This window comes from Labrus mixtus, chromosome 13, assembly GCF_963584025.1.
Source record: "Labrus mixtus chromosome 13, fLabMix1.1, whole genome shotgun sequence".
NCBI classification, from domain to species: Eukaryota; Metazoa; Chordata; class Actinopteri; order Labriformes; family Labridae; genus Labrus; species Labrus mixtus.
Window position 1 is genome coordinate 7,977,137 of NC_083624.1, and position 19,298 is coordinate 7,996,434.

At 40.8% G+C, this 19,298-nt stretch overlaps 1 protein-coding gene across 8 annotated transcripts in view; it reads right to left on the minus strand.

Moving 5' to 3' along the window:
• Nucleotides 1–489: 489 nt before the first annotated feature.
• The window catches only part of LOC132986843 (radixin), a 45,169-nt gene continuing 26,360 nt past the window's right edge, over nucleotides 490–19,298 (minus strand). For 4 of the 8 annotated variants that reach the window (XM_061053501.1, XM_061053499.1, XM_061053500.1 and 1 more), the window contains exons 3-16: nucleotides 17,130–17,213; nucleotides 13,926–14,021; nucleotides 13,450–13,572; nucleotides 12,723–12,874; nucleotides 12,431–12,514; nucleotides 12,161–12,307; nucleotides 11,001–11,097; nucleotides 10,747–10,910; nucleotides 9,110–9,240; nucleotides 7,305–7,465; nucleotides 5,190–5,282; nucleotides 4,542–4,751; nucleotides 3,417–3,577; nucleotides 490–672 (exon numbers count right to left, since the gene is read on the minus strand). In XM_061053501.1, the coding sequence (XP_060909484.1) occupies nucleotides 666–672; nucleotides 3,417–3,577; nucleotides 4,542–4,751; nucleotides 5,190–5,282; nucleotides 7,305–7,465; nucleotides 9,110–9,240; nucleotides 10,747–10,910; nucleotides 11,001–11,097; nucleotides 12,161–12,307; nucleotides 12,431–12,514; nucleotides 12,723–12,874; nucleotides 13,450–13,572; nucleotides 13,926–14,021; nucleotides 17,130–17,213 (1,710 nt within the window). In that variant the 3' untranslated portion in view covers nucleotides 490–665. The other 4 variants (XR_009675553.1, XM_061053505.1, XM_061053506.1 and 1 more) reach the window with 4 other exon arrangements.

The window sequence follows — 19,298 nt, forward strand, 5'->3', positions numbered from 1 at the left end:
TAGCCTACCTATAAGTTCTGTACTGTTAAAGATAAGGACAACTCAGTTTGACTTTACTGCACTTGTACCAGTGTTGGTGCCGGAGCCTTTTTTTAAAAAATGTGGCTTATTGATTTATGTGCTGACGCCGAACACCACTGACGCACTAACACACCTACTGTATATGTGCACGGACGCATAAACAAGTGTTCAACTGAGGACAAATGTACATGCCTGCCTACATGCACACTTCTGAATCTAAAGGGAAACGTAACCGAGCCAATGACAGGGCTCGCACACACGCAGCCAGCATTACATTTCACACAAGCGCACTCCACCCTCAGATACTAAGATCACATGAACTCAGTTGCCAGTTACCAACATTTCAGCTAACCATTCATTCATTGTTGATTGTATTAAATGAGCAACGCACAGAAATAAGTAGCCTACAAGAAATCAGAACCAAATGCATTTCACTAGCAAGGACCAGGCCACAACCATAATCGTTTAAAACATTTAATGTGAATTTGTATGACATGTTGAGACAGAAGTGTATGAGAGGGGTGTGGGTGAGAAATGGCCGTCATCTTTAAGGCTGGTCTGGGAGGTTGACCGGAGATTGGGCGAAAGGGAGACTCAGAGCGGGGGTTCCGTCTCGGGCATTAATCTACCCGAACTGATTACGGCTACGACCTGAAATGAGAGAGACATGGGAGAGGCATGTGTCGAGTTGAATAGGAAGGGATGAGGAAGGAAGGGAGGGTGGGTTGAAGGAACTTACTGAGTCAAAGTATAGACACTCCTGGTCAAATATGACTCTAATGGGATAGTTGCTTTAGGTTAAGAACGGGAGTTATTGCTTTTAAAAATACTTCAGTATTTACTTGTTGTTGTATATTCATGATGCACGAGTGCAGTCAAGAATACATGGGACTACATTCTGCTAGGTTATGTTTATTTAGAAAACATTATTTACATTTCTTTAACTCACATGCTAGATGGACAGATTTGCAGCTGCAAAATAAAAGGAACAACAAAAAGGACGACAAAAAAGACCTGATGAGCAGGGAAAATGTCAGCGAGGCTTTACTCAGAGGGACAACATTCACATTTCAAACATGGGCTTCAGATATGGCCATGGATGCTCAGGTGGAGAATCATCACACCTGAGAGTGTAGCGTACAGGTACGGCAACACCAGACTGCGCGCGGAACTACACGAACATAGTTGTTTTTCAGATTTGATTTTAGAACATGAAAGGAAATTCATCAGCTGACTTCAGAGCAGAATAGAGAGTAGGCCTATTAAGAAGAAGAACATTCATAAACATGTAGCGGAGTGAAAAGTAGGCCTCCGATTTTTGTGTTCCAAATGTTATGGAGTAAAAGTAGTCTAATATGTTTCCCAAAAAAAAGAATAGCCAACTCAAGTAAAGTACATACGGTTATATTAACGTCTTACGTGGCAGATAGGTCTACTCAAAAAATTTACTTAAGTAGGCTACATTTACTTCAATACCGCCCATCACTAGTGCCGGTGTTACATCTAAAAATGCATCCCTGACGAGAATTGCATGCACCTCACGGAAGTGATTTAAAACAGTATAGGCTGATTTGTGGGGGCAGATCTGTGATGACAGATTATCAGGAACTTTATACTTGATAAGCTGTAAGTGCCCTCAAATAAGTTTTGTTAAAACGCTCCGTGGACCCTCACTGGGATGACCGCCTCTATAGATAGTGTTTATAACATTGACAATGTCCTCAGCGAAAGACGCGGGCATAGTGACTCATGTCGTTTCTAAACATTTATCAACCCAGTAAACATCACCTGACTGAGTCTTTCTAAGTTCATCATCACTCTCGTTTGCATTATTTAGTTTACTGAGACTCTACATGTGGACGTCCGTGAAGCCAAACCAGCGAAAACTTGAAAGCTGCGCTCTGGCCAAGAGAGGAAGTGTATTAAGGTCAAAAGTTCAATGTGTTCTGCGCCATTGGCTGAATTTAATAACCTGCTTTCGCTTTCCATTTTTATTCTAAAACATTTTCTTTTTTTGATGTCTTGATCAAAAGTGAAATGTATAAGACTCAATGTGTAAACGAATAAGACAAGAAAAAATGATGAATGGTCTTTACAGTAAAAATAGCAACATTCATTTTCATATTCAATGAAATATTTTTGATGTCATACACCTATTTCTACTATTTCAGGCCAAAAATCCTTAAGGGTCAACATCTAGATAAAGTAACAAACTATCATGTAATGTTTCCTGACAATAATAATTGACCTTAATAATGCAACTTCATCTCTGACTTCCCCCTTTGGTTAACAAAATATTGAATGCTGTTGCAATGCTCACATTGCCCAATCGGACCACGTTCAGATATAGATTCCAGGAGTCTGATCCAGGCAACATTTAAAAATGATGTGAACAGCCAAACAAAAAAATCAGATCTAAGCAAGAAACCAGAATTGAGCATTGAAAGCCTATGTGACCCAACAGCATATATAAATCCAGCTTTACTTCGGTTCTTACCTGAGTCAGGACTCTTCAGTTCATGCTTTAGCTGCAGAGTTGGAAATATAAATTAATTCTTTATTATGGGCAACATACAGATTAAAAGAAATGTCAATATGGATGGGGGGGGGGGGGGTACCAGCACAGTAAGGGTGTAAAACAAGCATATTTAGTTTTGTAAAAGGTGTTTTGCTCATGAGTCTAAAAAGGAGCATTTGCAAAGTGACGGCCATTCGAGAAGTTAGCTGAAGCAACGCTAACGTATCGATGTCACTGACCGCAGGAACTGAGCACACTAACTTTCCCAACACAGAATGAAAACAAAAAAAAGGAATTGAGACAAATAAGGCGGTTTCTTTTTTTTTTTTAAAACAAGTTATTTAAATCGATCAACTGATGACAAAAGAAGCAAAATAAGGTACAGATATTAAAGCTTTACAGACAAGCGTGCCGGCAACATCAACAAGCTACAGGTGGCCCTTTAATTTCTTTGAGTAAAAGCACGATACCAACCAAATCTGTTCAGTTTTTAAGACGAACAGCCCTGTTGCTGCTTTAGTATCATACATGCAAGCGTTAAAACTGTCAGTATTGTGGAGGGGAGAGGTCCATGTTTGACAGGAGATGTTGCTTGCTATTTTTCTGACATATTAAAAGGTGTGTGCTTTTTCATTGGGCTGGGGGCGGAGCTCTAAAAAGCAGGTAGCAGTGGGATTGGCCAACCGCTGCTAGGGAGAGCTTTGGCGAGGCTGAAGCTACGAAGCCCGTTAGCCGGTCTTTCTCCTGGATAGAAAATAAGCAGGAGGTCCTCGGTGGCAGCAGGTTTTTGGGCTTGACAAGGAAAGGGAGGCGTTGACATGGCAACGAGACTAACAGTCTCTTTTCAGGGTTGTGTCCATCCTCTACCCCGACTCACATGGACTCGAACTCGTCGATACGCTGCTTGGTGTTGCCTTGGCGGATCTGGCGAAGGGTTTTGTACTTGTCTCTGCCCGCCCGGACATTCTCAGCGTGCAGCATGTCGTTCTGCGTTTTCTTGGTATCGTCACGGGCCTCGGCCAACTCTGAACTCAGAGCCTGGACAGAAGAGAGAGAGAGACAGGGAAAGGGGGGATGAGAAACAGAAACATCACTCGATCAGACCAGACCATTAAGTCATCATAAAAATAAAAAGAAGTAACACAAAGTGGTATCCCAGCGCGATTGGAGGCATTTTGCATTAGGCTGCATTTGGTGGCACGCTTGACAAAAGCGAATCTTTTGGTATTTTTTGGTACGTTTAAGCAAGAAGTACATTTTTTAACAATTTGTCTGTTATAACCACTGTAAAAAAAAAAAGAAAGATCAAGCCAGCCAACGTAACAATTAAAATCTGGATTAAAGGAGAAGAAGAAGCAACATTGCTTTAATGTTTTGTAAGAGTATTTGTTAAAATTTATAGCAAAATATTTAAATATAAATGATGAATTGGGTGAAACAATGACAGTATTTGAAACACTGAGGCACATAAAGATGCTCCATGTCTTTAATTTTAGTTTCTAGTGGCATCTGTTGTTGTTGTTGTTGATGTTGTTGATGTTTGAAGTTTTCATTACTAACTTTAAATTGTCCTTGTTAGACTGCCAGCTTGGATGCTTATTTTGGTATCCAGATTGTATCCAGAATGATTTGATCAGGACTGTATCAGCAGTCAAAATGCTTGTGAAATGCAAAAGACTGATGTGTCTCAGTCCGGACATGGCAGCTGCTGAAATCGGACTTAGAATTGTCCTCTTGGTTCTTATAACTAAAGCACAACATGACACATAATGGTGACATGAAAACCACAGTGACTAAAGTGAAACTAAGCACAACTCTTTGCAGTAAGCAGCTGCTCATAGAGTCTGAGTTACAGACAGTTTATTGATATCCTGACACACAGTCTAATCTGATCACTTCTAAATAACAGTGCAGACAATCTCTGTAAACTGGGATTTAACACATCGGTCTAAACAAAGCCTGACGTTCGTACCACGTATCTTCCCCCTGTGTTTCCCTCTACCTGTAGCTGTTTCTTGACGCGTTCGTTCTTCTGAGCCTCAGTGATGCGTTCCTCTTCGCTGCGCTGGCTGCTGACGCCGTCACTGAGCAGCTCAGCACTCGCCTCTGCGTTCGTTTCGTCCTCTTCATCCTCTTCTGTATGTGTCGGTGATGTCATGGCCGACTTCAGCTCCTCCCGGGTCCTCTCCAGGTCATCTTGTGCTGACAGAGCCTGTAGACACACACATGGACACTGACAGCTTACACACAAACACAAGCCCTTTTTAAGACTGCTTCAGCCGTCGTCACGCCTTTGTACATTCATACTGATTACTCGGCGGCGTAATATTTGTGTCCCAGTCTGTGAATTCATTTTGCCTTTCAGCATTGTGTGAGTGCATGCCAGCAGGGGATGGGGAGGGGGGGACAGTTGTGCTTTAGCATGGTACGGGACAATTGCTAATCTGAGTGTGCCCTTAAATGTGTTAATAGTTAATATTAGATTTGTTTTTTAAATCATTTAATCTATAAACTTGACCTACCTCCTCTGTATGGACACATTTCCCCCCAAGTATAAATCAAGTGTTTTTGTATAAACCATGACTTTCCAGATGTTGTTAATAATCAAACACATATGTCTTACACAGACAATAAACATTGAATACTTTACTTTGTGTTGCCACTCTGTTGCTTCATCTTCTTTTTTCCTCTTGGCCTCCTCCAGCAGGGCGATCTTGGCTGTAAACTCAGCTAACTCTGCAGCCTGTTTGAACACAAGTTAAAAGTGAAAACAGTGTGGTGTCCAACCAACAGTCCCAAAACCACAAAGGTGTTCCTAATTTACAGTAACATGAAATAAAGAGAAACAGGAACGGTTTCTTCTCACGCTGTAGAAAGTAGCAGTTCCACTTCAGTCATGCTCGAAAACTGACAACCTTATTAACATCCAGAAACCTGATCTAGAACAATAAACCCTGATCCAGAACAATAAAACCCTGATCCAGAGTAATAAAACCCTGATCCAGAACAATAAAACCCTGATCCAGAACAATAAAACCCTGATCCAGAATAATAAAACCCTGATCCAGAACAATAAAACCCTGATCCAGAACAATAAAACTCTGATCCAGAATAATAAAACCCTGATCCAGAATAATAAAACCCTGATCCAGAACAATAAAACCCTGATCCAGAACAATAAAACTCTGATCCAGAATAATAAAACTCTGATCCAGAACAATAAAACTCTGATCCAGAATAATAAAACCCTGATCCAGAACAATAAAACCCTGATCCAGAATAATAAAACCCTGATCCAGAACAATAAAACCCTGATCCAGAACAATAAAACCCTGATCCAGAGTAATAAAACCCTGATCCAGAACAATAAAACCCTGATCCAGAACAATAAAACCCTGATCCAGAATAATAAAACCCTGATCCAGAACAATAAAACCCTGATCCAGAACAATAAAACTCTGATCCAGAATAATAAAACCCTGATCCAGAATAATAAAACCCTGATCCAGAACAATAAAACTCTGATCCAGAATAATAAAACTCTGATCCAGAACAATAAAACTCTGATCCAGAATAATAAAACCCTGATCCAGAACAATAAAACCCTGATCCAGAATAATAAAATCCTGATCAAGAACAATAAAACCCTGATCCAGAATAATATATTTAGTAGTATGGGAGTAGTTTATTAGATAAATGTTTTTTAAAGTAATAACTGTTTTATCTTATTAGTGACTAAATCTTGTAATCTGTTGTTTGATCACCAACTGTTCGCAGACAGGTGGCGCTGACATTAAGTGTAGTAGTGGATCATAAAAAATCTAGACAGAATCGAAATAACTGTTTGTAGCTTTCAGTATTTGTACAGCGCCAATTCATAACAAGTGTAATCTCTGGGCGCTTAACAAGAGAGCAGGTGAAAGACCTTACTCATTGTTAAGAAAAATGGGATAGGGGGAGATGTGATAAGATGCAGGAAGGACTTCTCCTTTGTATTCCTCGTGTTCCTGTTGCCCACACGTCCTTGCCGTTGAGAGAATGAAAGAATGAGGACAGCGGTGGTTGCGGTGACGACACAGTCTGATGGTTGTTGCTGGGCTTCAGGGGCGTCGGATGGCAGTAAAGGGTAAATGGACTTGAGCCTGTATAGCGCTTTTCTAGTCTTCTGGTCACACCTACAGATTCGCCTAACTAATCCCATCCATACACCACAGACGAAGCAGTGGGAGCCACTTGGGGTTAAGTGTGTTGCCCAAGGACACATCGGACATGTGGCTGCAGGAGCAGGGGATCAAACCCTCGACCTTCCGGTTGAGAGACGACGACTCCACCAACTGAGCCACAGCCGCCCCATAGTAATACCAGTTCACCTCGCTGAAGGTTTGTAGAGATTTACTAAGGTATGCTCGAATTAGGAAATGAATTAGCTGTTTAATATTAAAATTCTCTGTTGTAATGTTTTTTTTTTTTTTTTGGGGGGGGGCTTTTTGTCTTTATTTAGACGGGGCATTGGATATAGTAGTAAATCAGGAAAGAGAGTAGGGAATGACATGCAGGAAAGGAGATGTAGGTCGGACTTGAACCCGAGCCGTCCACTTGGGGGACTATTGTCTCGGTACATGGGGTGTGACCTAACCACTAAGCCATCTGCGCCCCACACCCTACATGTATGATGATAAGGTGACAGAAGCGTTACACTAAAGAGGTGAGTGTGGATGCCGTGGTGTGCGACACTGATGAGTGATATTGACATGAGCACAAGTACCAGTTGTTCCTGTGTCTTCATCTGATCTGCTGCCTGCTGAGCCAGCGCCGCCTTGGCCTCCTCGGCCGCCTGCCTCTCCCTCTCCAGCCGCTCCGCCTCCTCCTTCGCTCGCTTCCTCTCCTGCTCCAACTCCAGGGCCTTACGGGTTTGCTCTTCCAGCTCTGCGGGCACACACATTTTAAAATTTATGAGGCGTGACTGCGATGAGAGACAATGTGGAATTGCGTCATCTGGTCTGTATAAATCTAAAGACAGAGTTCAGCTTCTTCAGGCTTCAAAGAACTCTACGTCTGTAAAGTATAATTTATGACTTGAGATTTTTTTGGTGCGGCAGGATTTTAACTCCGCTGGACAAGCTGTATTTATGTGAAGGAGTAAAACTTCTGCCTCCTGTTTGCCTAATGTCGCTCCTCCCAGTCTGCGTTAAAAGCCTTCACTGTATGCAAATTCAGAGCGGCAGGAGATAGCATGTTTTGTCGTACACAAGCGGGCATCATTTGGGTCTGAATGTTTTTCTTGGCCTGACCTTTTCATGTCACCCGTGCTGCATTGTCCCTCCTCAAACCTGGAGAACCAGCTGCAGTGTGTGAGCGTCAAACACTGAGCTGTTCAGACAAGTTGACCTTTGAGAAATACAAATAATGCAAATAATGCAGGCTTATTCAGTTCGAGGTCTGGGATTGTGTTTTTCGTTATCTGTGTTAAACTGAAATTGTAGATATTGTTCTGTGAAGGTCCAGACTTTTGAATTGTGTTGTTTATATTCAGAGTAAGCTTGGGGGGGGGCGGGTATACCACACAGCGAGATCAGAGGGTAAGCCGAGTCTAACTTACTCTAAACTCCTGAAAACGTCTGTAAAGTACCGTCATGTGGTTGATTATTACCTGGGAATGTTCTATCGTTCTCTTCACATTGTATCAGTCTGACCTCAGCAGACGGACGAACAATCGTTAGTCTTGTGTAGAAGAAGCATCACACGACGCTTTAAACGCCCTTTTTTTTATACGAGCGTGCTCACTCAGATCCTGAAGCAGAGAGCCTGAATAACACAGACAGCTGATAACCAACTCACACTTGTGCCTCCCTGTTCACACATGGTTGTGTTTTTCTATTATTTTATTTATCCAGTCAAGCGGAAGAAGCTGAATGTTTGGCAGCACTTTGAGTCCAAAGACAAATTTCCCTGTGGGGACAATAAAGTGTACGGTATTGTATCGTATCTTCATGATACTCGATATCTCAGACTGTATCTTCAAGGCTTTGTGCAGCCAGCGTAACTCAAATAGAGTCTGGGGGTGTTGATCTAGCTCCGAGGTATTCCCCTCTGAGTTCAGTTTCATACAACAAAAAGAAGCTTTGAGATGCTGAGTGTTGGCTAAACACAGAAAGCACACGAGAACACGAGGGAAATAAACTATTAGGAAATTAGAAAGTCATCATTTTAAACAAAACTAAATCAGAAGTAAGCTTAATTTAAAATGTCAGTTTATGATACATCCTCATGAAGTATTAAGGTTTGATTTTATAAGTTTCATAAATACACAATGCAGTATTCTTCAGTGGAAGGGACAAAAAAGATAAATGAGATTTCGATCACTTTCCAGATTAAATCAATTAGTTTAATGAATGCGAGGGTATTGTAAGTGATAGAAATGATGAACAAAGCTCAGAGGGGAAGCAGGTCAATCTGGAATTACCCTTAAACCCCTCGTACCGCTTTGTCAAAAACTTCATTTGGTTCTCACCCATATGATCATCCAGGAGTATTACGGGCCAGTGTTTGGTGCGGGTGCAGCAGGCGTACCTTTCTGAGCTCGATGCGTCTGCTCCTCGATCTGCCTCAGCCTCTCGATCAGCTCGTCCTTCTCTCTCTCTATCCGCTCCTTCTCCTTCTCTGCGTGCTCGCGCTTCTTCTTCTCGTTCTCAAGCTGTGCTCTGTTCAAATAACAGAAAGCAAACCCATTGTATTTCCTAACCTGTTAATCGTCTGTAGTAACACATGAAAATATTCCTCCAAAGAAAGCTTGTAATGAGTCTGATCTGAGCCAGTCAGTTTCCATCAGCTTTCTACAAGACATTTCCAGATCTCATTCAGCACAGTATCTCCTTATGGGAATGTAAACCTACAGATATGTAGGAGAATTATTTGGATATTGTGTGTTAAGTTTAGATTTTGGGATAAATGTCCAAGTGTCAAGCGTTCAGTATTCTGTGACATGTGTGTGCAGACTCCTGTGACGTTTGTTAACAGGGAACAATAGAATATAGTTTTTTTTTAAATAGGGACAGTAATGATCATAAACATGTAAATATGTCAAGTTGGTGCCTTAGGGTAATTTCCATCTGTAGTCCCTTGGCAGGTTGATGGAAAGCAAACAACAAGTTATGACCAAACAAACAACATAAATATCAGCTGACAGAGACACATTTATACATTTCTTAAAGTGGCTGTGCGATGTTGTTCAAAACAAACAAAGAGGATAAAGTGACCATCAAAGCTACGGGAGGTAAAGTGCCCGAGTGCAAAAGTGCTTCACTATTGCGGCCGTAGCTCAGTCTGTAGGGACCTGGGTTGGGAACCAGAGGGTCACCGGTTCAAGTCCTGGTCTGGAAATTGGTTGGATAGCTGGATAGGTGCCAGGTCACTTCCTGAGCACTCCCCCTGAGCGAGGCACGTACTCCCCCATACCAGGTCAGGAGCGCTCGCTGTGTGCAGCCCCCTCACTCTGACATGTTTGTGCATGTGTGTGTAGCATGTTCAACAACAGAGTGTAAAATTGAATTTCCCTTCGTGGGAATAATACAGAATATCTTCTTCTTCTTCTTCTTCTTATGATATTCATAAAACATTATTTAAAAAGTGTCTCTTCTGTGCACCAGTAGTTAAACAATATGTTGTGTTTCATTTTGACTGAAACAGATCAAACCTGCACATTAACACCATGAACATGTTTTTAATCGACACAACACTGCCCCCTGTTGGTCAAACAGCTTCATCATTTCATTTCATTTCAGACTTTGGGAATTTCAGTTAATTCTAAATTCTATTTGTAGGTTGGAAAAAATACCAGAATATTTGAATATTTAATATTGCCATCAATAATAAAAACATGTTGCTGTGCTGTCCAGAAATACTTTTGATACATTTTATTGGTTGAGGATTCAGCACCCCTTTAAGTTACTGAGGGTGAGCGGGTTTATTTGGATTTACTTATTAGAGATCACGCACTCAGCAGAAACGTTCTGTTTGAGTTGTTTAATCATGTCAAAACATGTTGCACCACTAAAAAGCAAGCCAAACGTTAAAACAAAGTTAAAGTGGAAACCCTCCTCCTAGTTTTTATAGTTTTTGTAGATTCTGTCGCTAGTCGTCAGGAGTAAGAGACGGATCATGCTTCCAGACAAACTTCTAGAAAATGAAAAAAGCAGTGTTTCCTGTACCTCTCCATCTGTTTGTGGTGCTTCTCCTCTCTGGCCTGAGCCTTCATCTGCTGCACCTCGATGGTGTCGGGCTTCCTCCTCCTCATGTACAGCTCGTGGTTTCCCATACATAACGCCAGGATGCGCTTGTTGATCCGCAACCGAGGGGCGTAGAAGACAAAGTCCTGGAGGAGATGCAGAGGATGAAGATGGTAGCTATTAAAACAATGGTACATTAAAGAGAGATAATTATCCCACATATTTCCAACACTTACTGGAGCTTTCTTGTCGATGGGCTTGATGACAAACTTCTTGTCGTTGAAGGAAATGTTTCTGATCTCACTCCAGGGGAAGCCGATCTTTGGTGACAACCTAAGACAAAATCAATCGATCACTCAATCTGCGACTCACTCGACTATTTTCTTTTGTAATATGTTTCAAGAACCCAACATTTTGAAAAGTGTCAGGGGGAAGGAAAATCTGCCTTTTTACAGGTAAGAACCAGAACAGCTGAACGGCCTTCTGTCACAACTGTGTCAAAAAGTAAAACGTTTTAATCAACTTCAAGAAACACACAAAGCATGCATATCCATCTGGAACTGAATGTGAAAGTTCTACGCCAAGTTCAACAAATACAAATCATCTGTAAAGTTTTGTGTCGGTCTGTGTTTCGCTTGTTTCAAGTTATTTTCTGTTCATCACCACAAGAGGGCGCTGTTGTCAAACTAATGCAATTCAATGCCACGGAGGGAGCTGAGAAAGTCTACAGATCAAACTTTTGAACAAGATAAAACATGGCAACGGTGTCATTTGAGATACACATCCTCTTTGGAGTGAATTAATTCCCTAATAATCCATGTGAATTTATTTATTATATATTTTTAAGACCAAAATGTAAGTCCATTGATGTCAGGATGTCACTGAAAAGTTTGATCCACAGCAGCTTAAACTAAAACATGTTAGTGGGTGTTGTAGGTGTCATTGACAACAACTTCACTTCCCTTGTGGTCTCAATTTCTTCCTCTTTATTTTAGGATTTCGGTTTCGACGAGGTTCTGATCACATCAACTATTAGACCAGTGGTTCTCAACTGGTGGGTCATAGAGCTGTTATCAGTGGGTCGCTAAAGTGTACTCGGGGGGAAAAAAACTGTGTCGAAAAGTCTGTGAAGTGCTTTCTAAACATGTTTGTTTCGTTCAGTATCTTTGTTCCGTCAAATGTTTTGTACGCACTGAGGTCGAAACTGCAGAATTATCATATTTAATTTATCTGATTGGTCCCAAGATATCAGAAATTTGGCTCACGGAGAGCAGCCAATCAAATCAAGTAGTTTCTCTGGCCCCCTCAATACTGCAACATATCTTAAATTTACTACTCAACTTCATAACTATGTCAGCGCCATGAATGTGTGCGTGTGTGTGTGTGACTTGGTTACTTGTCTTCGTGCTCGTAGATGTTGAGTCCGAGGGCGTCGACCCCCAGCCAAAGCTCCGTGCCTTTCTTGTTTTTAATTTCAAAGTAGTTAACCCCGTACATCTCCAGGTCCTGAGCTATTTTCAGATACTCCATCATGGCATCCTCCCTGCACACAAACACACGAAACAATGATGAACATTAAAGTAACAGCAAAAGTAAGTCATCCACACAGATCCACAAATCCACAGAATCACAGAGCTGTAAAAAAAAACTTCCCCGGTACGTTTACCTGAGCATGCTTCTGTGCTCCTCGTGCCAGGTCTGTATTCTGTCCTCCCATTGCTCCTTAGTTAGCTTGTGCTGCTCTAGAACCCTGCAGGGCAACAATGCACACAAACAGGATAAAGTACAGTATGACAAGGTTGCGTAGCATTAAATGGAAAATAATTAGTGCTACATAGACAGCATAGCAAAACAAACCAAGAATAGGCAGAGAATAGTAACGTATATCTTGTTATTGTTTGGTTATTGAACGGTGCTCATAATATAGATAGTTTAGTACAGCTGTGTATTTACTGTACCTCTGCGGAAGTAGCCGGTCTGAGGCCAGGTATCCCGACTTGTGGATGTCTTTGCTATAATCTCCGTATTTTGCCTGGACAGCGTAGGAGGCCACCAGCACGGCTGTCTCTGGAGGACAGTAGTTCTCATCGTTCAAGATGGCCTCTTTCACCTGCAGGGAGGACACACACACACACACACACACACACACACACACACATTAACACATAAACACAAAGTCACACTCATAAATCTCATAACGATAACTGAGAGAAAAAACAACAATCAGTAGTCGCATCTGTCAGAAATGAGGGAATTCCATGAACTTCACTACAGACATAAATTTAAGTCTTGTGGTGATCCTCTGGCTTTAAAACGAGGAAGTATATCCTCGTATCATTTATATACATTGATACTCGCACTACTGTAATACCTGATCACACAATGCATTTGCCAAAAACAGAAAGTGTTCTAGTTTGATCATTTGTTTCATATGGCACATTTTTCAGATGTATGCAGAACTGATTATAGTTAAAAGAAAAGGAAACATCAAACTGAAGAATGCTAAAAAAGTGTTCATCTGACTAGAAATTTAAGAAATTAAAAAAAAAAACAAAACATGCCTACACACAAAGAAAACAGCTACATATCACAGCACGTCTTCAGCATCAGTCTGCTTCATGTTAGTATAATTTTGGTTGACCTTATAACAGACGGATCTGGTCAGGTGGTTTAATCTCTCAGTACCTGCAGGAAGAAGAGTTTCTGTGTGATCTCCTGGATGAGTTCTTCAGAAACGTCCTCCGGGAAGAACTTTGCTCTGAACTTAAACTGCAGAGGATTCTCCTTCTTCACATCCTGCTGGGTCACCTGCAGAGAACACACACACACACACACACACACACAATCAAACATTTTACCCATAATCCTCTGCCTTCACGTCTTCAAAGGATGTAAACATATGAAAACATTTCTTGTAAATCAAACTGTGTCTTCTTTGAAAACAAGATTAAAGATATATTAGATCTAAGCTCTTTTAAACCGAATTTTTAAGTCAATATATGCGCACAAGTTTACTTCTGACGCGCTTTAGCGTGATCAAGTCTAACCCCGAGAGGCTTTCATAACTTTGATCATGTTTTCAAGAAGTGGAAATGAACATATTTGCACAAAGATAAACATGGGGAGGAAATGTTGGAGTGGTTGTCTTCAAAGTCTCTCACCTTCTTGTTGAGTTTGAGCCACGTGATGTAGCCTTTACTGTCGGTGTACTGCAGGCCAAAGAACCACACCTCCCTCAGACCCACCGTCTTCACCACCTGAAACGACACGGCCAGTTTACAGGGTGCTGATGTAAACCTCTCTGACACATGCAGACAGCACAGGTACAAGAATTTCCGTAGATTTAAGAGTGCACGAAACCTATTTATCTGGATCTCTCCAAGGGACTACCTGTGCTTTTTTTTTTATTTTTTTATTTGATTAAAAAAAAATACAAGTTGGGCAGCACATTAGGTCATTAATCACATTTATGGTTTTGTGAAAAGCAGACTTCATTGGCTCATAAATTTAAAACTCTGCAGCGACATAATGACTGGAAATAAATTTAGCGAAACCCCAAAATGGAAAAGAAACATTTTTCCTGCAAGTTTATCATTTACATGAAAATATGATGACACAGCTGTCGACTTCCTCCAGGCTACATAAGATCAGACTTGGGTATAATTAACTGAAGTTGCCGTGATGTTGTTCTTACATGTGCACTCATCAACAGCAATAGAAGTTCCCATGCATAGTGACTGCTCTACAACTGCAAAGTCACAGTTTTATGGTGCTAAATCATTTCCATTCTCCTTCTTTTGTCCTTTCTTTTTTCATTCACTACTAACTTTGTCCTCCCTTCCTTCTCTCTCTCTCTCTCTCTCTCCCACACACTCACATGCTTTGCCATTCACAAACTGTCACCACTTACAGAGCGAGAGAGAGAGAGAGAGAGGGGGGGTGGAGAGAGAGAGAGAGTCCCTGGGGGGATGTGGACACTTACTCAGACCCTAATGTGATTTACACAGTCAATATGATAGCACTTACCATCACATAATTAACTCTCTCCCACACTCAGACACACAAAGTCACGCTAAAATAAACACATGAAAATCCTCTGTGTATATCAGAGAAGCCCAGCTGTAAGATAATAAAAGAACAGATAATAAAAGAACAACACTGAAACATCCATCTAAAAACCCTGTTGGCTCTGTAACCACACAAACAAACACGCTTATAAATCCACACAAACACGCATGGCGCCCATTTGGTTTGGGAATATCGCTGAGAGCCATGCACTCAGATGTGGAATTGAAGCCTCAGAATGGTGGATCAACGATCTGGGAATGCCCGGGATGAAAGAGAAGGAATAATAAGTGGGAGAGACGAGAGGGACGCCGGGTGACATAAAAAAAAAAAAAAAGACTCGCTGGGAAACCGAATGGGACTCCTCTCTTTGATATTGGATCACAATCACTTGTTCATGTCGACACCTTTAGAAGTGTTTGTGGTTTTTAAAGCATCAAGGTGTTCTCGCTCGATGCTGCTGTCGGGGGGGTTAGTTTGATGAAAACGCTTTTCTGTGTCACTGCCTTTTATCATTCTCTTTATCTGTATGTGTGAGTGTGTGTACTTGTGGGTGGTAATATTTAGCTCGATAACCTTTTTTAATCCATGGAGCCCTCTCTCCATTCATATGAATCTGCACCATTTAAAAATGAAAACAGGCCTCCTCTGGCATTATCACAGAGCTCACAGTTTACTGCCAGATATGTGATTTCCTGTTCTGTGTTTAACGTTCAACACAGAAGAGTTAAAGAGGACATATTATATCCCTTCTCTGCCTTTTCAAACAGCCCCCCTGTGGTCTAAATGAAACATCTGTGGAGGTGGTTTGTGACGGAGCATTTTGTTTGTGTATGCCACCTAATTTTTGATAAAGCAGAACTGTGTGCTTAAGAAGGTACATCTACTTTATCATCATCTATTTTCGGTAGATGACGGACATATGAAACTTCACAGCTACCACTGAGGTCTAACGTGACTTCTACACCTGCTCGCTCACTCTCTTTCCACCTTCCGTCACCTCAGTCTAGTTCCCAGAAGCACGGGGGGGGGGGACATCTTTAAATAGCTTGTACGCTTTGACCGGAAGTCCAAAGAAAAAGTTTTAAAGGATGAATACTAAACAGAACTTGATCACGCACGCAGAAAATTAAATTTAGACCCGTCGGTCATAGCAGATGACTGTCCATCAATGAGTCTGGCTCTGCTTGCAGTTTCTGCCCGTTCAAAAAGTAGTATTGCCTCTTTGCTGTTGCAAAGCGTTTGTTCATAAGTCTCAGTAAGTTATGCTATAAAGAGTGAATTCGAAAACTGATCTCTACACAGTGATTTAAGAAAAAACGTCCGCTGTGATTTGGGGCTTTATTTACAGAGACAAATAGATTTAGGAATAAAATCATTCTTGGTCAAATAACTGATAAATCGATTCAAAATCATTTTATTAAAAACTCTATTGTTGAGTTAATGGATCTATGTGTTTATTGAATACTAGATTTATCTGAAGTACTAAGGGTTCTTCATTCTTATCCAAGTTTGTGTATATCCATTTTTAAAGTATAGAAACAATAAATGCAAGTCGAAAAACATTTTTTCCAGGACGTTACTGTTTGAACTATTTATGTAATACGTCGCTGTACGGTCTCTGTCTTGCCAGTTAATCAGAACAAGAGGAAAAATACATAAAAGAACAAGATGAACACCAGAATTTGCAGTTGGAGAGGAGACACATGTAACGGTAACATAAACATGCCCCGTACAGCTTTTAATATGACTGTGTGGTTTTATGTTGCACAATAACATCGACCGCAGAGTTCAACAAACAGCCAACAAAAAAGACAGAACACAAAGATCCTCTCTTTTATCTGTCTTCCTCGCTTCATGTCACCACAGCCCTCGACAAGCCTTTAGAGCCTGACATGAAACAATGCTGAAAGCTGCCCTTTTACTTCCCAGACTCACACTCACACACAGACCCACACCATCCACCCAACACTTACATCCACTGTCTTCTAAAAGCTCTGGGTAGAGACAAAGAGCACTTTGTTGTTTTTTAATGGAACCAGTACTGACTCTAAGCCAGGCAATCACCCACTGGCACACACACTGACTTTCAGTATTGGTTTGAATTTGTACTTTGAAAGAAAGTTATTCTTTATAAAAGGTCAACAAGTTCAAAACCAAAAAAATAAATTGATCTGACCCCCTTCAAGATGTATTTTGCACCATTTAGCTGCTAATAATTGTCGGCCCTCACAATTTATTCACAAGTCATGGTCCTTGTAAGGCACAAAAACATGAATGTGTGTGTGTGTGTGGCTTACCTGGTCGAAGAGCTGTTTGCCTGTCGTGTTGGGCTGGATGGCAAACTCCAGCTCAGCGTCCATGGTGGTGACACGCACATTGATCTGCAGAAAAAAAGAAAACACAATTAAATGATCAGACCAGTAAAGAAAAAAAAAAACCCAGTACATAGTGGACTGTCCAATTTTGGGTGTGATCATAGTCCCCACTTTTTATACCATACCCCTTGTTATGCATTAATTTGTGAGGAATATAATTAAATAGATAAGTAAATAAAACTCTTGTTTCAAGCATTTTGGGAAATGTAAAAAAAATATGCCTCCTCTTGCTACAAAGAAGATTATCACAAAAAATCCTTTTCTATCACGTGACCCTGAGAGACCCTGAAACCATTTCTCAACATATTGTATTACATACACAAAGAATTTTGCCTCAATGGGAAGTCTACACAATGCATGTATCCCTCATGTATATGGACTGATTATCATTCTCAAAATGTAGATGTTGGCGGAAATGATTCATTCAGTATTAGTTAAGGTCATACATTATCTTTGCATGACTGTGTGTGATCCAGAGATACATCTAGTAACCAAAGCTGAGCAATGAGAGTATTTACTGAATATCTTTGAATAGGATAACTATGAAAGTAGATCTTTAAAGTTCAGTATGTGGCACGCAAACATGAGGCTGAACTCACACACACACACGGGCAAAGAAAAAGAATGCAGTATGATGATTCTCCCACTGAGCTTTTACAGTGAAACTCTGTTAAAACGATTGTTGGGAATACCTCAATCCTGGAATATCACAGCTTTGTACAGAGAAATAGTCTAATTTATGATCACTGCATTTTAAAGGGGGAGGGGAACAACTGGCAAACTGGCAACAAATTTGAAGAGGTCCCACCACAGAATGACCTCTTGAAATAAATTAAATATACAAGTAAAGGTTATAAAGTAGGTGCTAAAAATAGTTTACGCTACATAACAAGTTAACCAAATTTTAAAGTGAAATTTCCTTTTTTCCAGAACAAGGAGCAAAATACCTCCAGCCTATTAACTTCTGTTAATCCTCTGTAGGACTGCCTGTGTCAGCTGTGTGTGTCCTCCTATCAGACTTCTACAAATATTCCTCCCACATTATGGAGAGAGACACACACACACACACACACACAGTGTTACTGTCAGTCTCCACCTGCTGTTTACGCTGCTCATCCTTCTGCCAGGAAGCTGCAGAGAGAAGCTGCTTTCACTTCACTCTGAAGAGGGAAAATTAGTAGGAGACCTCCACTTAGGAGTTCCAGCAGCATTTCCTTAACCAGACGTTATCTATAATTAAGTCCCCACACATGAATTTTTAATACGAGAATAAACTGTATACTTTATCTGAGGGATGAGAGAAAAGAAAGAGGGCCATGCAGACCAGGAAATACAAAAGAATTGCTGTAATAAACATTTCTACTGGTTCTTCAGGGTTTGCAGACCCTCTGCACTAGAAGATATAAGAGTGACTGACTGCACAAGAAATACTGAAACTCTTGGCATGCCAATTAATGATGGCCAAATGTATATTGAAAACAAATAAAACAACGGTTCTTGAAACAGATGAGAAACAAATAAAAATGATGACTTGACAAGTGGATGAAAGAACAGATTCACAACAAGATGTGAAAATTGCAATCCATTCAAATGCATGCCCCCCATCTACTGCTACTTCAGAAACTTCAACTTAGCCTCAAAGGGTTTTTCTGAACTTCATGAGAACTTTTTATTTCTTATTTCCACTCAAATTTAAAGTTTTACCTTTCCCCATCTCCTCCAAGTATGAGGCACCTTTTCCAATAGTTTAAAATGACATCTTCTCTTTTGTCTTCTCTTTTGTCTTCTCTATGCTTTTTACAAAAGTTTGACGTTGACCTCTGATGACCTTTTTGAGTTTATTGTATTTTTTCAACACGTCAGGACTGTTTGCTCTCCCTGCGCTCTACTTTGACTACACTTATTGTGTACTGTGCAGATAAAAGCTAAGCTCAGATACAAGCGCATAATATTGAATTATTCATGATGGTAAAATAATTAAATGTTTTACTGCCACTGGGAGCAGTGGCAGCACTGCAGTGCAGAGGGGTTGCTGCTCAGCTGCAGAAATAGGAAAACAGTCACAAGGAGAGAGCAGGAATCTGGGCAGTC